We start from the raw sequence: 18,934 nt of genomic DNA, 5'->3' as shown, positions 1-18,934 counted from the left end.
CTGGGGGTGTGTGCCGTGGACAAATAATCCTTTCTGCACACTGGCCTCTCCACCAACACCACCCATTCTGCTTACTTACCCCTCATTCAGACCAGACTTTTTTTGTTTTTACTTTGCTTATTTACTCAAGAAAGCCTCAATAAGTCACAAGACTCTTTCAGGAGGATCTTGCCAAGTTTGTTGCAGTCCAGGGCGACGATTACTCCTTGTTTACCAATTAAGACGTTTGCAAATATATTTCTGAATACGGTCATTTGGAACCGTCGACTCCGTTACACAGTTGGCCTACTCTTTGTATGATGTCACAGGATATTTAACTTACTCTGTGAAGGAGCTAGCGTGTTTTTAATGATAAATACAATTGCAGTGTTAGCGTGCGGCCTGCAGGGTTCGAACCACCAACTTATGAAACAAGTGGCGAAGAAGCCACTACCGCTCGGCCATGTCACCGCTCCCCCCAAGGCTTCAGGCCTTGTGCCTCTCCTTGGCCATTGACGAGTTACCTCTCCGTGACCGCTTTCCACAGTTCGAACGTCTTCACCCTCCCATCTCGCTTTTCCTTTTCGTGTGCATCCTCACACTCCGTAAAAAAATTAAAGATGTTGGGTTACATCTTGACTTAAAGCTTTGCGTGATTGCAGGAATACATATTATATGGGTCTTTCGGTAAAGCCAGGTGAAGACGATTGCTTTTCTTGCGTCGTAGTTTTGTGTTGAGATCGAAACGTCGTAGAATTTGTTATTTTTTGTTATTTTCTTTGAACTTTATATTATTGGTTCTTTCGGTAAAGTCACATAGATAGAAACTAAAATAAAAATAACACATCATATAATACAAAATGTAAAATAAAAAAACCACGACGTTTCGATCGCAACACAAGCGGTCTTCATCAGGCGTGATGAAGCCCGCAACGGGGCTTTACCGTAAGACCCGTAGAATGTGTTGGGTTACATCTCACGCGCAAATTAAAATTGCATTCAGCATGCGGTTTCGCGCGGGGTATTGCGTCACTGCTCATTACTTAGCTCCCATCTTATTCTTGGGTCTTTCGGTAAAGTCACGTAGATAGGTTCAAAGAAAATAACCAAAAATAACACAAAACTTCGACGTTTCGATCGCAACACAAGCTTGTGTTGCGATCAAAACGTCATAGTTTTGTGTTATTCTTTGAACCTTATATTCTTGGTTCTTTCGGTAAAGTCACGTAGATAGAAAATAAAAAAATAACACATAATAAAATAAAGTAAATTAAATACTAAAATAAAAAAACCACGACTTTTTGATCGCAACACAAGCGGTCTTCATCAGGTGTGATGAAGACTGCTACATGACTTTACCGAAATACCCAAGAATATGGCTTCCTGCAGTAACGAAAGTTTTAAGTCAACTCCCATCTTGTTGCTGTATCATAATTGTTCTTTTACATTGTTTTGAATGTTTATTTTCTGTTTATCTGAATTATTCTCACAGCATCAGGACATACCTTTGTATTTAGATGCTATATAAATAGTGTTACCCCTCTTACCCAATACTTTTATCAGAATCGATCTGCACAAAAATATTATGTATGTGGCTATTATTCAGATTATCCTAGCCTTTGTACGGATGCTAGGAATAAAAAAGAGTAATTTCCATGGACAAACACATACAAGGATGGATCTGCCCCATAGCACACTCCTCTCCCACATCACATGAGGGGCGTCGAACGACAGTATATGATAATGCCCTACCACGAGCACCACCACTCCCTATTTCCACACACTCGCCTCTAAGCTTGAGGTGGGCAGTGATGATGCAAGTGGATAAATAATTCACTGGTGTCTCAAGGTGCCGCGCGGGACCCGTACTGGCGGCAGGCAGGCGGGCGGGTGGGCGAGCGAGCGAGCAAGAGGGCGAGCGCAATGATGTCGACCCTCATCGATCCATGCTTGTGGCGAGGTGGAGCCTTTTGGATCCATGAATATTGAAAACCCTCACAGTTGGTAAAGTCCAGGGGCCTATGGGAAATAGGCGACTGGGGGAACCACGGCCGCGGTCAGACTCGTCATAGCTTAACGAAGTTACCTGTATTTTTATTAAAGTAAACCATTTATTAACTAAACACCGAATAACATAGAGTACATTACACACGAACATACCTTTAATATTAACGATGACAATGAGATGATGGGTGAAGGGGCTGATTAATAGGAGGAGGGGCTCAGCCCACCCTCTTCCTCCGGGCCACAGACGCAACACTCTCACCTTCACCACTCGCTGCATGCTCGTTGTTTAATAGGCTGAATGTCTCTCATTAACACAGCCGCTGCTGCGGGAGCCGTCTCACATTGACATGCTAATCTCTAATCTCTAGCAATACAATGGCTTCTTCAGCACCGTAGTCGTGGGGTTACATTAACTTATTGACATGCTAATCTCTAGCAATACAATGTCCGAGGTATACCGAGTTCTGCGATCTTACATTGACTTGCAAATTCCATCTCTAGCCCCACCCACTTACCCTTTGGTTGTACCCATCTCAAACCTTTATAACCTATGGCTGCAGCAGCTCTCGCTACATTTCTTCTTGCCTCAGCAATCTGCCTGTTGTATTTTTTCACCTGAAGACAATTGCTCGTGTTGCGATCGAAACGTCGTGATTTTTGTTATTATTTTTCTTCTATCTACGTTACTTTATCGAAATACCCAAAGAGTATTAATGTGTACTGTACAGTGCAACAAAAGGGATGGGCAGCTGATCAGCTCAGCAGCGCCGCCGCCCTGCGAAATTTGTAACAATGGCATAACGCAATACAATGATGGCATGCTGTAATGCAATAACGTAATAACTACATTATGTGATTTCCTTAACACCGTGCGCTTTCCCTAAAGATACACAACACCAAGAAGTACCTCGCGTCTCGCGAGGCACTTCAAATCACAGGCATAGGTCCCAGCGTGAATCCAATAATACAAAGAGAAATTGACACGAATGAGAAAAAAGGGGTTCATAATAGCAAAGGACATTGTAATGAATAGAACATGGTATATTGCATCATATGTGTATGCAAACTCCTGGGACACTGTTTTATTTAGATCTATTTAAATTAATATTCGATTGTACTGATAAATAGTAGAGAGTTTAAAGTGTTATAAATGCATATTGCTTTGAAAAATGAATGCCATGAACATGTATCTTAGCTTACCTTAGGAATAGAGTATAATTTAATAAAATAAATCGTATACTACTATAGTTTGTATATTTAGTGAAAATTAACTCACGTACTGTTATGATTAATTGTTACTGTTGCCGACTCAAACGTTCTGTGTCCATAATAGCTTTTGTGCATTCTTCAGCATCATCATTATCAACCATGATCACTCCACTCTTAGATGAAGGCCATATACCACACAGTCCTGCGATCTCACAATCATCGCCCTCCTTTGCACGAGCTGATATCATCACGACATCGCCTCTGCATGTCGTCTCATACACTTTCCCTCCGTTGGCTGCCATTCCGTCACCAGGCCTGTTCGTCACGTGTCGGTCTGTCTACTTGCTTGCTCATCCATTCCATTAACCTAAACATAAACATTTGATGAAAAATGTCTTAAATCGTATATGAGTGCTTTTACATGCTCATGCGATGCTTTATGTCGAGAGAATATTTCGGTACTGTACTTGCATAAGATGCCTCAAAAGCAATGTGTGAACTATGCAGATATCCATAGCGATATGTTGTTTTTTTTTACTGCTGTTTGGGTGAATAATGTTTTTTTTTGTTCTGTAATAGAGAGGAATACACCTGCTGGTCATTGTTTTCCCTGCTCACTTGGCTTTCCTCGGGGTTAGTCTGGCCGTGCGTGTTCATGCCCTCCTCTAATGCAACTGCATGCACTTTGGTAAATATAGGCAGTTGCAAGGACCCAATGGATTGTGGACAGACTACTTGTGCTTAATATGCTGTAGGTCAAATTCCAGTGGTGGGCATATTCGCATCCAGTACTCCATTTGTTAATTAAATAAATATCAAATGCTGCTTTGTTTGGCACTTAGCCAGAGAGTGAATTGAGGTGGGCCCCAGAATGCAGCGGGTCAGCTTATCGTTGCCCTGCTCGAAGCTTTGAATCGCACTTTGCACAGCGCTTTGTCATCCACGGGTATCTGAACACTGCACATGCCTCGTCTTGAGCAGAGACCACACTTTAGAACGACAGATTAAATACCTTTAATGGGATTTATTGTTTGTTTTAATGAAAGTTACTGTATTGAAACATGTTACATGAAAATTTGCCACAGGCTACATACACCCACCGCTTTATTGAACTTGCGCAACGCTTGGCTTCTGCACCCCTGCGGTTTGTGTAAGCGTCTTTTTAAAGTTCTCTCTCTTTATCCCAAAATTGGCCAATGATTACACCGGGGCCCTATGTAGACGTTAGTCACCGCAGTAGTACGTTGGCATGGTCCATCGTGGTGAAATTAGTAGTTTTGGTGCCAGCGTTGTGATGCATGTACGCACGGCCACGTGACATTCTCCTGAGTACGTTTGACACTTGGCATCAGATTATTTTCTCATTCATATTTTAAAACTCCAAAAAACTATTGTTTGAAACTTAAACAAACATGATTATTAACATTCTACCAAGAGATCATTTAATTGTGGAAATTATAAAAAACGTATTTTTAAGTTATTTCATTGTTAACATGTTCACTTTGCAAGATGAAATTTTTAACATGCATGCATGCCAGCTGTGTATACAAGTTGCATTCATAGTTGTACCGTAGGCTGGCTTTGTGTTGTTAAACATTGACATGCAAATACATTGATTTACAAGATTCCAATACCCTTTCAATGAAACAAGCCCATTCAGCAAGAATGGAGCACTTAGTGATAATTTCATGAGTAATCAATCCGATCGTTACCCATTCAGTAAATAGGGTTGGAATTTTTAATTAAAGCAATGTCATCTGACTGCTGATTACCAGTGCTGGGTGTTAGGACATGGGTGGCATTGAGTTGACCATGCTATATACCAGAGGTGTGGACTCGAGTCATGTGACTTGGACTCGAGTCAGACTCGAGTCATGAATTTGATGACTTGCGACTCGACTTGGACTTGCATAACAATGACTTTGTCCCACCTATGAGATGTGGACTCGAGTCATGTGACTTGGACTCGAGTCAGACTCGAGTCATGAATTTGATGACTTGCGACTCGACTTGGACTTGCATAACAATGACTTTGTCCCACCTCTGCTATATACCTGCTACAACATTAGTTTCATAAACCCATATATTTACTAGCATGTAGGACCTTTCAGCAACACACTTGGTGAAAATTGCCCCCAAAATGTGTTTGTTTGACCAGCTTAGGTGAGTGCATCCTTTGACTTTACCATGGGCCTCCGTGGCCAGGATTTAATCTTCAGAATCTAAACAATCCGGTGACCTGGGTGGCTTATATGGGCTCATACTAATGCCCTTGTCGGAGCACTGAGGCAGCACCGCTAAGATCCTGTAGAACTCCACCCAACTGCCTGAGATAAAACCCTACATTCTCAAGTTTAGTGCATTTGATACTCCCAGCCTGGTTGGCTTTCACCTAATTTGGTTTTATCTCCGTGCTAAGGGCTTAATGTATTTTTTTATTTCGAGGTGCACCTTAAGCTACCAACTAAGCAAGTAAAAATAAAGGAATTGTAGCAATAGAGACAAACGAACAGACAATCAGGAAGTATTTTTATGGCATAGCTTCAAAGGTAATTTCTTAAATGTGATATGATTAAGCAAATTATTCGGTGATACTACGATGTCCATGGTGAACAAGCACAAATGCAAAATATACATGAAGCTCAAATGAGTAACACTGATGTGATGCTGTATTGGCTCTACTTTTTTCCATAGCAAACAAACACTGAGGCTCAACCAGACAAAAATCACTAAATATTTTTTGGCATTTATGGGATGGAAACGTACGGATAAAGTTATAACGGGGGTTATTATGTATGTCATTAGAGGTCAGCGTCAAATATGCTCCGATGACACAGTGTTTTGAACCAACAGCTGTTTTGAGGTCTTAGCCAGGATTCGTTAATTACAAAAGTTTGAATGGAGCCAGGAAAGAGCTATTTCACATTGGCTGATTTCTTGAGTGCTGTGCCACCAGTCCTTTGACCTTTTCCTTGGCTGAGCATTATAGGATTTTTCCACCAACAAAACTCTCCTCAAAATATTCCCCTGACTTTGTGCATACTGAGTTGTGATAATTTCTTTTGGGATATTTTGGTTGTTGTTGTAAACCAATAATATTTGCACCAAAATGATCGCATTTGTTGTCTTGGATGTTGATGCTCTCAAACGGTCACATATTCCATTAACTTATTTCTTCCATGAAGGGGATGTGGACTTTAATTTGATGCTGCGTAATGACAACCCCCCCATCCCGTGTTCTCATGCTGATAACACTGTTATTGTGCGCGCGAGACGGATGACAAATGTGCGTCGCCCGTTGTGTTTAGAGTCAGGCTACAGTGGCCTCGCTGGAGCCACGCAGCACGCAGTTCGCTGGTGTCTGCATTGCCCTCCCTCCTTGAACCAAACTCCCCAAACCGGCCCGACTGCGTTTCTGCGGAAGGAAATAATTGATATCTCAACGCCAGGAAGTCTTTGTGCTTGAGACGGCTCTCATGTAGTCAGGCCCGTTCGAGGCTACTGTACATTTTGCTTGCGCAGTCATGGCCCCGAAAGGGCTGCCAAATGACCCGTCTTGTGTTTGAGCCCTGCTGGAGAATGGACTTGGAGGCCACCAGAGTACGAGGCCTGAGACTCGTGAGAATGGAATACGCAACCAAAACGCTGCCAGCCGCCTGGGCTGTGTTCTCGGCTTTTTTATGACAGTTTTGAGCTTATTTTAATGAGAATAATTACTTTAAAGTTATAGTGGAGAATTCAATTGCAGCATTCTCATGACATCACTGACAAGCCACTCTAATAAATAATTCCAATGATATCACTTCGTGCAGGGATGATGCGGTGGTAACACTAGTGCCTCACAGCAACAAAGTTCGTACTTGGGCACTTTTGTTCGTGGAGTTTGTATGTTCTCCCTCTGTTTTGCATGAGTTTCTTCCAGATTCTCCAGTTTTCTCCCACAGCTAAGGGAACGATACTATGTAACTGGTATTTTCCAAAACATCGCAATGCTGAAAAATGTACCTGCCAATTACTCAATTGGAATTACACGCAGCAGCAACATCAACATCGCCCCTCAGTGCAAAACACTTATCAGGACCCTCATGAACAATGAGCAATATTTTCTCATTGACGTAACTGAACTTTGTTAGCTTGAGACACAACCTAGGTATGATCTACAAGATAAGAGCTAATTCTTCTTATTGAGTCTTTAAAAAGAATACACACACACATATTCAGGCTTTATGACTCATTAAAGTGTGCTATTGCCAAGATGTAAATTAGTCAGTCAACGTATCATTACTGTGAGAAATTGTCATAGGAAATTATGGGACGTGTAATGTGTGGTGTAAATGTCCAGACGTACGTCCATTTGCTATATTCCGTACTCGGTGTAATGTGAGGGAGGTATCCCTCAAATGACATCTATCAGTTAATAATCTAAAGACGGGAGCAGCACCCGTTTAATGAGGAAAGCAGCAACAACAACAAAAACCATGGGGCGATTTTAAAACGTCTAGCTGGTAATGCTGATAACAAACAAAAAACGCAGATTCGTACTCCGTATGATTTGACAAGAGCATTGTGCGATCATAGTGAGGAGCCCCTTTTTACTTTTTATTCAAAAACAAAACACCTCGGGTAGGAATAAGAACATTCTAGGAGGACGAGTCAGCCCATCCGCCTGTCGCTAGTGCCTGATGGACCCCGGGCGGCAGTGGCGGTGGCGTTGGGTTTGAATTGAAGTGGCCGGGGGGGGGGGATATCCGGGGCTTTGCGTTCACTCGGCAGCACCGTTGTGTGGCTGTCAGCTGGTTCTCTCCATGCCGACGATGAGATAAACATTTTTCGTCCTTTGTTTCCCTTTGCTTGTGGTTATTGGGTTTTTTCTTTCATGGATTCCTAGACGTCGCGAGGCATGTAACGGCGCATTTGGCAATTCAAACATCTTCTCGTGCCACTGATACACGTACAGTGAGGGAGAAAAGTATTTGATCCCCTGCTGATTTTGTACGTTTGCCCACTGACAAAGAAATGATCAGTCTATAATTTTAATGGTAGGTTTATTTGAACAGTGAGAGACAGGATAACAACAAAATTCAGAAAAACGCACGTCAAAAATGTTATACATTTATTTGCATTTTAATGAGGGAAATAAGTTTTTGACCCCCTCTCAATCAGAACGATTTCTGGCTCCCAGGTGTCTTTTATACAGGTAACGAGTTGAAATTAGGAGCACACTTAAAGGGAGTGCTCCTAATCTCAGCTTGTTACCTGTATAAAAGACCAAAGAGCTCTCCAAGGATGTCAGGGACAAGACTGTAGACCTACATAAGGCTGGAATGGGCTACAAGACCATCGCCAAGCAGCTTGGTGAGAAGGTGACAACAGTTGGTGCGATTATTCGCAAATTGAAGAAACACAAAAGAACTGTCAATCTCCCTCGGCCTGGGGCTCCATGCAAGATCTCACCTCGTGGAGTTGCAATGATCATGAGAACGGTGAGGAATCAGCCCAGAACTACACGGGAGGATCTTGTCAATGATCTCAAGGCAGCTGGGACCATAGTCACCAAGAAAACAGTTGGTAACACACTACGCCGTGAAGGACTGAAATCCTGCAGGGCCTGCAAGGTCCCCCTGCTCAAGAAAGCACATATACATGCCCGTCTGAAGTTTGGCAATGAACATCTGAATGATTCAGAGGACAACTGGGTGAAAGTGTTGTGGTCAGATGAGACCAAAATGGAGCTCTTTGGCATCAATTTAACTAGCCGTGTTTGAAGGAGAAGGAATGCTGCCTATGATCCCAAGAACACCATCCCCACCGTCAAACATGGAGGTGGAAATATTATGCTTTGGGGGTGTTTTTCTGCTAACGGGACAGGACAACTTCACCGCATCAAAGGGACGATGGACGGGGCCATGTACCGTCAAATCTTGGGTGAGAACCTCCTTCCCTCAGCCAGGGCTTTGAAAATGGGTCGTGGATGGGTATTCCAGCATGACAATGACCCAAAACACACGGCCAAGGCAACAAAGGAGTGGCTCAAGAAGAAGCACATTAAGGTCCTGGAGTGGCCTAGCCAGTCTCCAGACCTTAATCCCATAGAAAATCTGTGGAGGGAGCTGAAGGTTCGAGTTGCTAAACGTCAGGCTCGAAACCTTAATGACTTGGAGAAGATCTGCAAAGAGGAGTGGGACAAAATCCTTCCTGAGATGTGTGCAAACCTGGTGGCCAACTACAAGAAATGTCTGACCTCTGTGATTGCCAACAAGGGTTTTGCCACCAAGTACTAAGTCATGTTTTTCAGAGGGGTCAAATACTTATTTCCCTCATTAAAATGCAAATCAATTTATAACATTTTTGACATGCGTTTTTCTGGATTTTTTTGTTATTCTGTCTCTCACTGTTCAAATAAACCTACCATTAAATTATAGACTGATCATTTCTTTGTCAGTGGGCAAACGTACAAAATCAGCAGGGGATCAAATACTTTTTTTCCTTCACTGTATCTTATCGTGCCGAGTATCTGTCATATCTCGAGTGCACTATTTCCACACATACACACGTCGCTTTTGTCACAGTTTTTTGTTTTGTTTGATTTTTGTTGATTCTTTCCTCACTCACTTGCTCACACTGTTGTTTCTATGTTGCCTTTATTGTGTTTGCCCGCCATGCATGAGAAGGGATTCTTGACAAGCCAAGCAAGCGAAGAATGTTGACCTGTAATGGAAGGAGGTTTTGCCAGGATAGGTGGGGTGTGGCGTTAGTTGCAGGAATGGCTGCACAGGAAGAAGGGGGGGCCCACGTGGGCGTGCGGGGACGCAGGTTGGGGGGAGAGGTCGTGCAAGCGCGCACACGGCCTCGTGAGCTGCAGGAGGAGGTAATTGATTGAGGCACGATTGGTGCGGGGGGGGGGAAAGAGGTTGGCTGCGCATAGGGTTGGGGGAGGGAGGCGGGCGGGCTGGACCGTGGAACAATAGTGGTGGTGCCGGTGTGTCTGGAGCCTGCTTTTGGAGGGGGAAAGGCGGGGTTGGTGGTGGGGGGAGAGAGAGGTGGTGGCATTGGGAGGGGGTGCGCATGGGATTGCACACAGACATGAGTAGGAATGCGCATGCAATATATATAAATAACGGAGCCATGAAATGAAACAAAATCCTCGCTGAAATTGTTGAGTTTCCTTTTTTCCAGTCGGCAGCGTATTGAAGATGGGGAAGGGAAAACATTTCCGCAATACAGCTGAACTGCTAACCTTCCCTTGGCTGTCTCCCGTCTAAGCAAAAGTGCACAAGCGTCGGCAAATGCATTTGATCCCCTGCAGAGTGGCGTTCAAACCGTTGGATTGTTCTCTGCTCGTAAGGAATTATAATAAATTTTCCATAATAATTTTCCGTAAAGGCTCGACACAAACGTCACTTGTTAAAAATTGTTTTTTTTTAAAGTTAACTGATAACAATTCTTTTTAAAGTGTTACGTTTATTTTTATTCAATGAATCATTTAACTTCATTCAACTATACAATTGCCTTTGTTCGAATGCACGTTAAAACTGTTCCAACCCCTTTGAGCACATTTCACCATGTCCGGTGACCTTAGATTGTCATTTAACACAAATTTAGTAAATAAATCGCTTCTCGTATATTATGCAACCAGCCGCCCAATCTGAATGAGCCAAGCTGCACTTTTGCCGCCCTTGTTTACCCAGGAAAGCCTCACTAAGTCGCCAGACTTTTTCACCAGGTTCCGACTAAGTTTTCACAGTAGGGGACGATTTTTCTCCCGTGTGTAATTCCAAAAATGTAAATAATTAAAATCATCCACACCTACACACATCTGTGCTTGGACAGAAATAAGGCCTGGTGGCTTTGCGCTCGGCACAAGTTTACACGGTGACATTTTTGCAGTAAAGGATGGCAAGTGGACTTTGACGGATTCTTTGTAACCCTTTCCCCCGTCCGTCCCCCTGCACGGCCCCTCCTGGTTTCTGACAAGTTAATCCAGCGTCGTCGCTCGTCCAACGGCGTGAAACGTCTCGAGAGCGGTGGCGTCGAGCGGTCGGTGGTGGGGCGAAGTGGGGGGGGGGTGGTGGGGGGGGGCACGGTCGCCAGCAGCCAGACAGCGCGTTTGTCTCTTCCTCTCCTCCTTCGCAGAGAATCTAAGTTGTTGTGGAATGTCTCTGAGCTGGAGCCACATTCGTCTGGCTTGACAGGTTGGCAGATTACGGCTGGGCAAGCCACGCCACGCTTGCGTGAACATCTTTGCTGCACATTTTGTACTTGAGAGCCGGCGCGCGCGTCTGTGCGCGCGCACACAACATGTTTTCATTCTTTTAATGTTTTAGACGTGTTTCATAAACATGCTTTGAAATTTATATTCGTGCTTTTGTTGGTTAATAAACAGAACGCCTATACACTTTGTGATGAGGCGTGAGTGACTTTTAGTGTGCTCGGTAGGAATGTCTGCTGCTTTAAGGTTTTATATTTCACGTGGTAAACAGAGCATGAATGTGACCGGGAGAGGGTAACTGTAGAGATTTGTATGCCCCTTTCATGCTTGTCTGCTTGCTTAAAGAATTTTATTTTCTGTGTGCCCATATACTCGGATACAGCTGTGCTGTTTGGTGGATGGCAATTATTGCAATTTCCTGCTTTTCATTGTTTTGGTAATGATTAAAGATCACTAACTTCCATTGAATGGGGTAAAAAAACAAGGCAGATAACGGGTCTTGTAAATCTTTGTAACAAATCGGTATAACACTGTTTGCCTTGAAATTAAGCTAATTTGGCTGTGATTGAGATAATTGCACAATTTGCATGTATGATTGAATCTTTTTTTGTTTTCTTACTATCATATTTGAAATGATGTTTGACCAAACCGCATGACTGCAAACATTATGTGCATTTGCAATATGTTTGCCCCCCTGTTACAAAAAACTGGTAACTGTTGTGAAGTATTTTCCCCGAGTGCGTACCCACACTCAATGTGTGGTGATGGTTTAATTGCAGGTGCTGGCACCAGATTTTGTTTGCCATTCATTTCAGAGCTTATTAGTAGTTCATTGTGGAATATTGCTGCCTCATGTCCACTGGAAATTCTGTATTCCTATAGCAAGGATCAATTGTTTGACTTGGATTCCCATGCAATTGATTGTAGTATTTATAATAATAATTATGGGCATTAATCAGGAAAGCCTCACTGGTATGTTTGGCCAATTCCATGTGGGAAGTAGCTGGAGCACTCGGATGAAGCCCACACGTACCAGAGTACAACACATACCGAAGCCCAACACGGTTATATTCCACCCATCGTTGTCCTGCCATCTCCTGGCCACAGCCTTCAATTCACCTCCTGTATGGGAATGATCGTTCAGTCAATTGGTAGCCCTGGCCAGGATGTGCACCCATGTTTTCAGGATTGGCAGCCCACCTTCCTTCAGCAAATGAGCGATGTTACAGCTACAGCCCTTGCCTTCTGTTGTATAATATGCACTTTTTGTGTTTAGTTTGTTGTCCTTCCCCTGAACCACCGAATCGCACGGTCGGCTACGTACGGCACGAAATAAGTTTAATAAACATGCGTACATGTAATGGACCTGCCACCGGCGTGTATTGGTAAGCACACTGGACTTACAAACCAGAGTTTTCCGGTTCCATTCCATCTCATGGCTAGGTAGTTGAAACAATAGCTAAGTTTCTCAAATTTCCCCACCCACTGTCCACGCAGAGTAAAAAAATGGGTACGCCACAGTCAATCGGCAGATTGCGTGTGGTGGGGTAGAATGTGGACACACCGACCTCTTCCAGGACATCTGGTTAATCCTCGAAGAGTAGGCCAAATACCCTCTAAAATTCGGTGGTAGTGGCACATCCCTGTAATCCAGCACCGTGGAGGCAAGGGCTGGTGGATCGCACAAGTGTTATGAAACTCTCATGCCATGGGCGTCAAGAAGGGTGCCATACCCTGGCTTGCCACGTTATGGGATAGTGTTGCCCCCACGAGCGTGTGGGTTTTCTCCGCGTACTCCAATTTCCTCCCACGTCTATAAACATTCATTAAATTGGCTTACGACATCTTAAATGTATATGCACCTCCATGTGTTGCGGATTGTACAGCGTTGCGAGATACACGTGCATGTAAAACACTTAATCGTTATTTTTTTGAACAACAGCAATGTAAGGCCACAAGAATACAAGAGGCCTGGGGTGAACCTGCTTTATCCTCCAAGTATTGGATGGTGTTTGGTTTAGTGATGCTGACGTGTAAAGGGATATGCTTTTAGGCATTTATTTAAAAACTGATCAGGCAGATAAGGAGTGCAGTAATTAAGCTGGCCCAGTGGAAAGGAGAGTGGCTCCGTAACGAGATTATGTTGTAGGTGCCGAGTGTAACGTTAGCCAGCATTGGCGCCCATCACCGTGAGTTAGGTAGTGGATTGTGAAGGGAGGCACAGTGTTTAAATGTCTATTGGTACTGAGTTAGCGTAAAATGACTTGCGACCACAAGGTTTTTATACTTTTAATTTAGTAATTGTAATGCAAAGTCTTAACTTTATATTAGATGCCTGTTGTACGTTCTTGCTGTATGTATGCATATACACGTGTGGAATGTCGGGATGTGCTCTCCATTCCCGGATTAATCTCAAAATCGGGTCTAGATATGAAATCTTGGGCGATCCTATTTTTTTCTTCTTCAGATTATTCAAAAAAGGGTAAATCTAATCGGCTTCTTTCTCACCAGAATGGTGTTGCATGGCATTGATTGACATCACTCATTTAACATGTGAAATTCAGAATTAAATAATCCTGAAAAGTTCCGAATATGATGTGATGTGTAGTGTGAGTGCACTGTGATACATCATACCATAGTGGGTTTGATTACTGGTCATACACAACACCAGTACGCGCGTGGTATCTAGAATGGAAGTGGTTATCACCGAGCTTGACTGATCCTAAAATGAGTATCCTGTATTACAGTACAGCCAGAATTGAGGAATTGAAAGCTTTATTGTAGCATTCCATCCTTAATTGGTGCTTGTCAACGGCACTTTCCCTCAGTCTGTACAGCCAAGTACACAGTACCGTCCAGTGTTTATTTTTTCACAAGCCCATAGCTGATGATTTTTCACTGTAGGTCTGTGTTTGCCAGTTTCTCAAGTGGAATTAAAATTGCCAACATTTTCCAAGGTGCAGCGGTGCTGCGCTGAAGGAACGTCGTGACACCGGTTGATTTCTGATGTTTTTGCATGGGGGGGGGAGGGGGGGTTATGATACATCCAAGTTACTGTGGTCGCACATGGACTGGGAGATCTGCATTTGTGTTTCGACTACATATATTTCCTTTTCCTTTTGAAAGGACTAAATTAAATTTCGATTTAAAGCTTTCGTGACTGCAGGGATTCAGATTCTTGGTTCTTTTGGTAAAGTCACGTAGAAGGGAAGTAATAAAATAATAAAAATATAACAATAAAATTCTCACGACGTTTCAATTGCAACACAAGCAATCATCAGGTGTGAAAACCACAGCAAGAAAATAGTCGTGAGAATTTAATTGGTTTATTTTAATTATTTTATTATTTCCCTTCTACGTGACTTTACCGAAAGAACCAATAATAGGACTAAACTAGATTAAATTGTAAAGACTTTTGGTTGAGTAGTTTATCAAATTTTGCGAGCGAGCATGTGTGTATACAGTACTGAATATGCTGCGTGTATACTGCATATGAGGCACATGCCTCCGAATCAGCACTTTAGGGGCAGACTGGTGGCTCTAAAAGCTCTGTCTAATGTTTACGTCCACCGTGGCTATAACCTTTCTGTATGGAACTTGGAGTGTGTTCTCTCTGCGTCTGCCTGGGTTCCTTTTAGTACTTCAGCTTCTTCGCATTCATGGAATTGGTCAAAGGGGAGTGTTGTTCTAAAAATGAGTTTCGAGACTCGGTGTTTCGGCTTTCTCCTGGATAAATAATTGACGTTATTATTACATTGGTTTATGTGCGTCATTGTAAAGATGATAATGAGCATATACTTTCTTTGGGTGCTCCTGGTATTAAGCTACGACCACTTCTCTACCAAATTGAGTCGTTATTGCTGGGCCGGTGCTCATTTACATTCCTTTTCCGCAGGAAACATTGGTTACAGCTAAATGACGCCCGTTGTGTGCCGTTTAGCTAGATTTCTCAGCTTCCTCCCAGGATTGCGGGGTCAGATTTGCTCGCCCAATTACGTAAGGCCGTTTCAAGTTTTAATAGCAGCGCTCTAACGGTCTGCGTTTTGGCGCCTGCCTTGTTACTCACGGCTAGCTGGTCCGGCGGTCTGTACATACACAAACCAGCCAGACCTTTTAACTGATTAGGAAGCCTGCCCATGTTCGGCATGCACATATATTTTTTTCTTTTCATTATGATGCACATAGCACACCGCCTTTTACTGCAGGCCTAGGATTGGGGGGGGGGTAGTTGGGGTCGGGAGGGTGGAGGGGAGGGGAGCTAAAATAACCAAACTTGCCATGCAAGCAAAACCCAGGCTTGCAGTACGTGACCACTTATTGTGTTCTCTGGATTAAAATTGTATTCAACAATTGCTGAGATTGTTGGTGAAAGGATGTTGCTTTTATCGTTCAATAAGGAACAGTTTCCTAAAAATCACAATCTATAATTTTTTCATAGAATTTTCGGTTTACAGTCACAATTGAGTCGGGTTGAAGCGTGGAGGTTTTTTTCAACAGGGCACGTATACACATGTAAAAGGACTTGCACATTATAGATCCTGCAGTACATGCACACAACTCAGATGGAGGCAGCCGTAAAAGAGCGGCAGCGTTTGCACGACGTAACCAGTTGTGGTGAACAACACTTGTAGGTGCTCTATCCAATCTGGCTAACTGCCCTGATGGGTGGTCAATGCGCAAAGAACACTGCAGTGCTGTATGATCTGTACATCCTGTAAATTTGCAGCTGTAAAAATAACGGTCGGAATCGTTGCCCGAAGTGCACCGCTGCGATCAACCCCCAATAGAATTGCCTTTTTTTCACTGTTTAAGCATTAAGATGTTTTGCTATTGTAGCAAAATGTGGCACAAAAGCGCCAATAATATGATTCAAAGCCAATTAATCTCTGAACTTCCATGACCGTGGTTGGAGTGTGGGCCAGTTTTGCACACAAGTGGTTTTATCAGGATCTGTTACAACCCTCAAGGACTGATGACGTCCAAGTAGCGGACTGAAGCCTGAACCAAGTGACATTTAGATGGTTTCTGTTTGAGATTCGTTTTCCAAGGCCTGGAAAAAAAACCCTCTAAATAAATTAAGAAACGCGTCCAATTGCAGTGCACCTCATGCTGACACCATTAATTGCTGGAAAGTGGCTAGTGATGTTGGTATCCCCATAGGCAAACAATTGAAGTGGAAGCACCCCTGTGGGGGTCCTGAACGCTGTCCACAGTCGAGACTCAGAATCAATGGGAAGTTGTCAAAATGCTGACAATAAGTTTAGTGTGCTGAATAATTTTTCTCCAGAAAGAACATCCAAGATTTGTCCATGCATGGCAAAGGGTAAGCATCAGGGAGTGTGACCTTGTTGAGACTACGGAAATCTACATAAAACCGCAGGAAGCCATCAGATTGACAAGAAATACTGCGGCGCTCCAAGGACTTGTGGACAAGATAATGTTGTCAGCCTGTAACATCTCGCAATACAGCTTTTTTCACCTTGGCTCTATCACTTGGACTCGTTGTATATGGGTCCCAGCTCTTATTAGAGCTCTCAATACCTCTTTGATTGACTGATAGCTCCACATTTTGCATTTAAATTACATCCATCCGTGAATAACCTATTTCTCTTGAGGTACTGTCAACTCCACATTAGTGTGGGATTGCCCTCACAGGGTGCAACATACATTGGGCTAACGTAAACCAAGAGTGGTCCTGCTTGTACGGTAGTGGCCGTGTCAGATGTGTTTTTAGAAGTTCCACAAATAGGCATTGATTACTGCGCAGAACCGTATCCGCACCTTGCCAGGTAATGATGGTTTGTAGCCACGATTGCTGTAAAAAAAAAACACAGGTGTGTCAACCCGTGGTGTGCTACTGGAGGAATGGTCAGTTTCTCTAACGAGGGCCTGCACAACAGGTACCTGGTCTTCCAAACGCCCCCTCATTTGCATTTAGTTTTTCCTAGGCTCTTCCAAACAAATTACTCTAACCAATCTGATTCGAGTAGTTCGCCACCTTCCAATCAGATTGTGCGCCCTTCGTTGGCTCCCCCGTGATGGCTCGACAATGAGAGTCGAGCGTGCTATTTGAACTCGCAAGCTTTTAGACCCCCCAGTGAGTACTGTGTACATTTATTTCTTCATAGGGTTCACCTCTTGGTGTCCCTTACTAATCCATGTGTGTCACGTCACCTACTTGGTTTTGGCACGTTGCTTATTATGTTTGCATCACAATTGCACTCGCAGGTTGCGCTAAATGCAGGTAGGCGCGCGTTGCATTTTGCGCACTCTGTTTGTGGGAAAAATGTTCGTCCACAATTATGAATAATTAACCATATCTCTCATCTCCTTTCCTCCCCTCTCTCTTACCATGTACAGATACCCAGTGACTGCTTCCCAATAAGAATTGGACGTACAACAACTCAACCGAGAAGCACCACCAGTATTTCCGTCCTGGGTTGCACTTCCGCCGCACAGAGTGTCACTGGGAGCTGCAAGGTTTTTGCTGGAGGTTTGCCGAGGAGAAGATGTGGGTGTGGTGGAGAGCGTGGAGCGTGGGAGCCGTCGCGCTGGCCGTGCTGGCGCTGCAAGCCACAGGTGTGCCCCGGAGGCTGATGCGCACAAACGTGTCAGGGAGAACTGGGAGTGGGAAGCCCGCAGGCGACACCAACGCGGGGAAAGTGGGGTCCCTTAAAAACACAGCTCGCTCCGTTGTCTTTATCGTTTATAGCCGCTGGGTAAGCCGGTAGCACATTGTTTAATGCTTACCACTGTGCCCGGTGGATTGTTGAAGTACCCACAGCTGCCCCTTCGTTTATGCAGAGTGTATGTTAATGTATCTCTTAATGGACCAACGAAGGAGATTTTCATTTCCTGGAGTCACGAGCTGTGAAATCAGCTGTGCACTGAAATATGAGCAACGGTATTCTCGCGAATTCGCAGCAACCATGAGGTACGTGGCTCAGGGTTCAGAGCACTGAGCCGACACAGCTGAGGTCCTGGATTCAAATCTGGGCATCTGCTGTTTATGATTAAACCATCATCTTCAGTGGAGCTCAGCCCAAGTCTCCATGTAATATTACATTTGGTTGGCGTTGGCTAAGACGCGTGTAACGGGTGGCGTGACTCCGGCTTTTGTAGGACGTGTGTAATGGGTGGCGTTAGCTAGGACGTGTATAACGGGTAATGTTGGCTAGGGCGTGTACAACGAGTGGCGTGTCTCCAGTATTTGTAGGACGCGTGTAACTTGGTGGCATTGGCTAGGACGTGTGTAATGTGTGGTATTGGCTAGGACTCGTGTAACGGGCGGCGTGTGTCTCTGGTGGTTGTAGCGGCCGAGCGGCCCGACAGCCTGCTGCTGGGAGCTGGGGCCAAGGGCAAAGCAGATGGCAAGAAAGACGCGGCCGGGACTGACGACGGAGACATCCCAGAGCCGCCCAGGAACCTTCTGTGCTACTGCAGCCAGCACTGCCCTCCGGAAAGTGTCAACAACACCTGCAGGTGAGGAGTGGCACTGGGCACCATGGGCCGTGCGATCCTCACGTCAAA

The 18,934-nt window shown here is 44.1% G+C and overlaps 1 protein-coding gene across 4 annotated transcripts in view; it reads left to right on the top strand.

Annotated features, from left to right (window-relative positions):
• The window catches only part of LOC144934258 (bone morphogenetic protein receptor type-1B-like), a 48,813-nt gene that overhangs the window by 17,708 nt on the left and 12,171 nt on the right, over window positions 1-18,934 (top strand). For all 4 annotated transcript variants that reach the window (XM_078859934.1, XM_078859936.1, XM_078859932.1 and 1 more), the window contains exons 2-3: window positions 17,765-17,983; window positions 18,718-18,886. In XM_078859934.1, coding sequence (XP_078716060.1) covers window positions 17,914-17,983; window positions 18,718-18,886 — 239 coding nt within the window. In that variant the 5' untranslated portion in view covers window positions 17,765-17,913. The remainder of the gene's footprint in view (window positions 1-17,764; window positions 17,984-18,717; window positions 18,887-18,934) is intronic.

This window comes from Lampetra fluviatilis, chromosome 9 (assembly GCF_964198595.1).
Source record: "Lampetra fluviatilis chromosome 9, kcLamFluv1.1, whole genome shotgun sequence".
In the NCBI taxonomy this organism is placed as follows: domain Eukaryota; kingdom Metazoa; phylum Chordata; class Hyperoartia; order Petromyzontiformes; family Petromyzontidae; genus Lampetra; species Lampetra fluviatilis.
The sequence above is the reverse complement of the archived record's forward strand: the minus strand, read 5'-3'. Positions and strand labels throughout refer to the sequence as shown.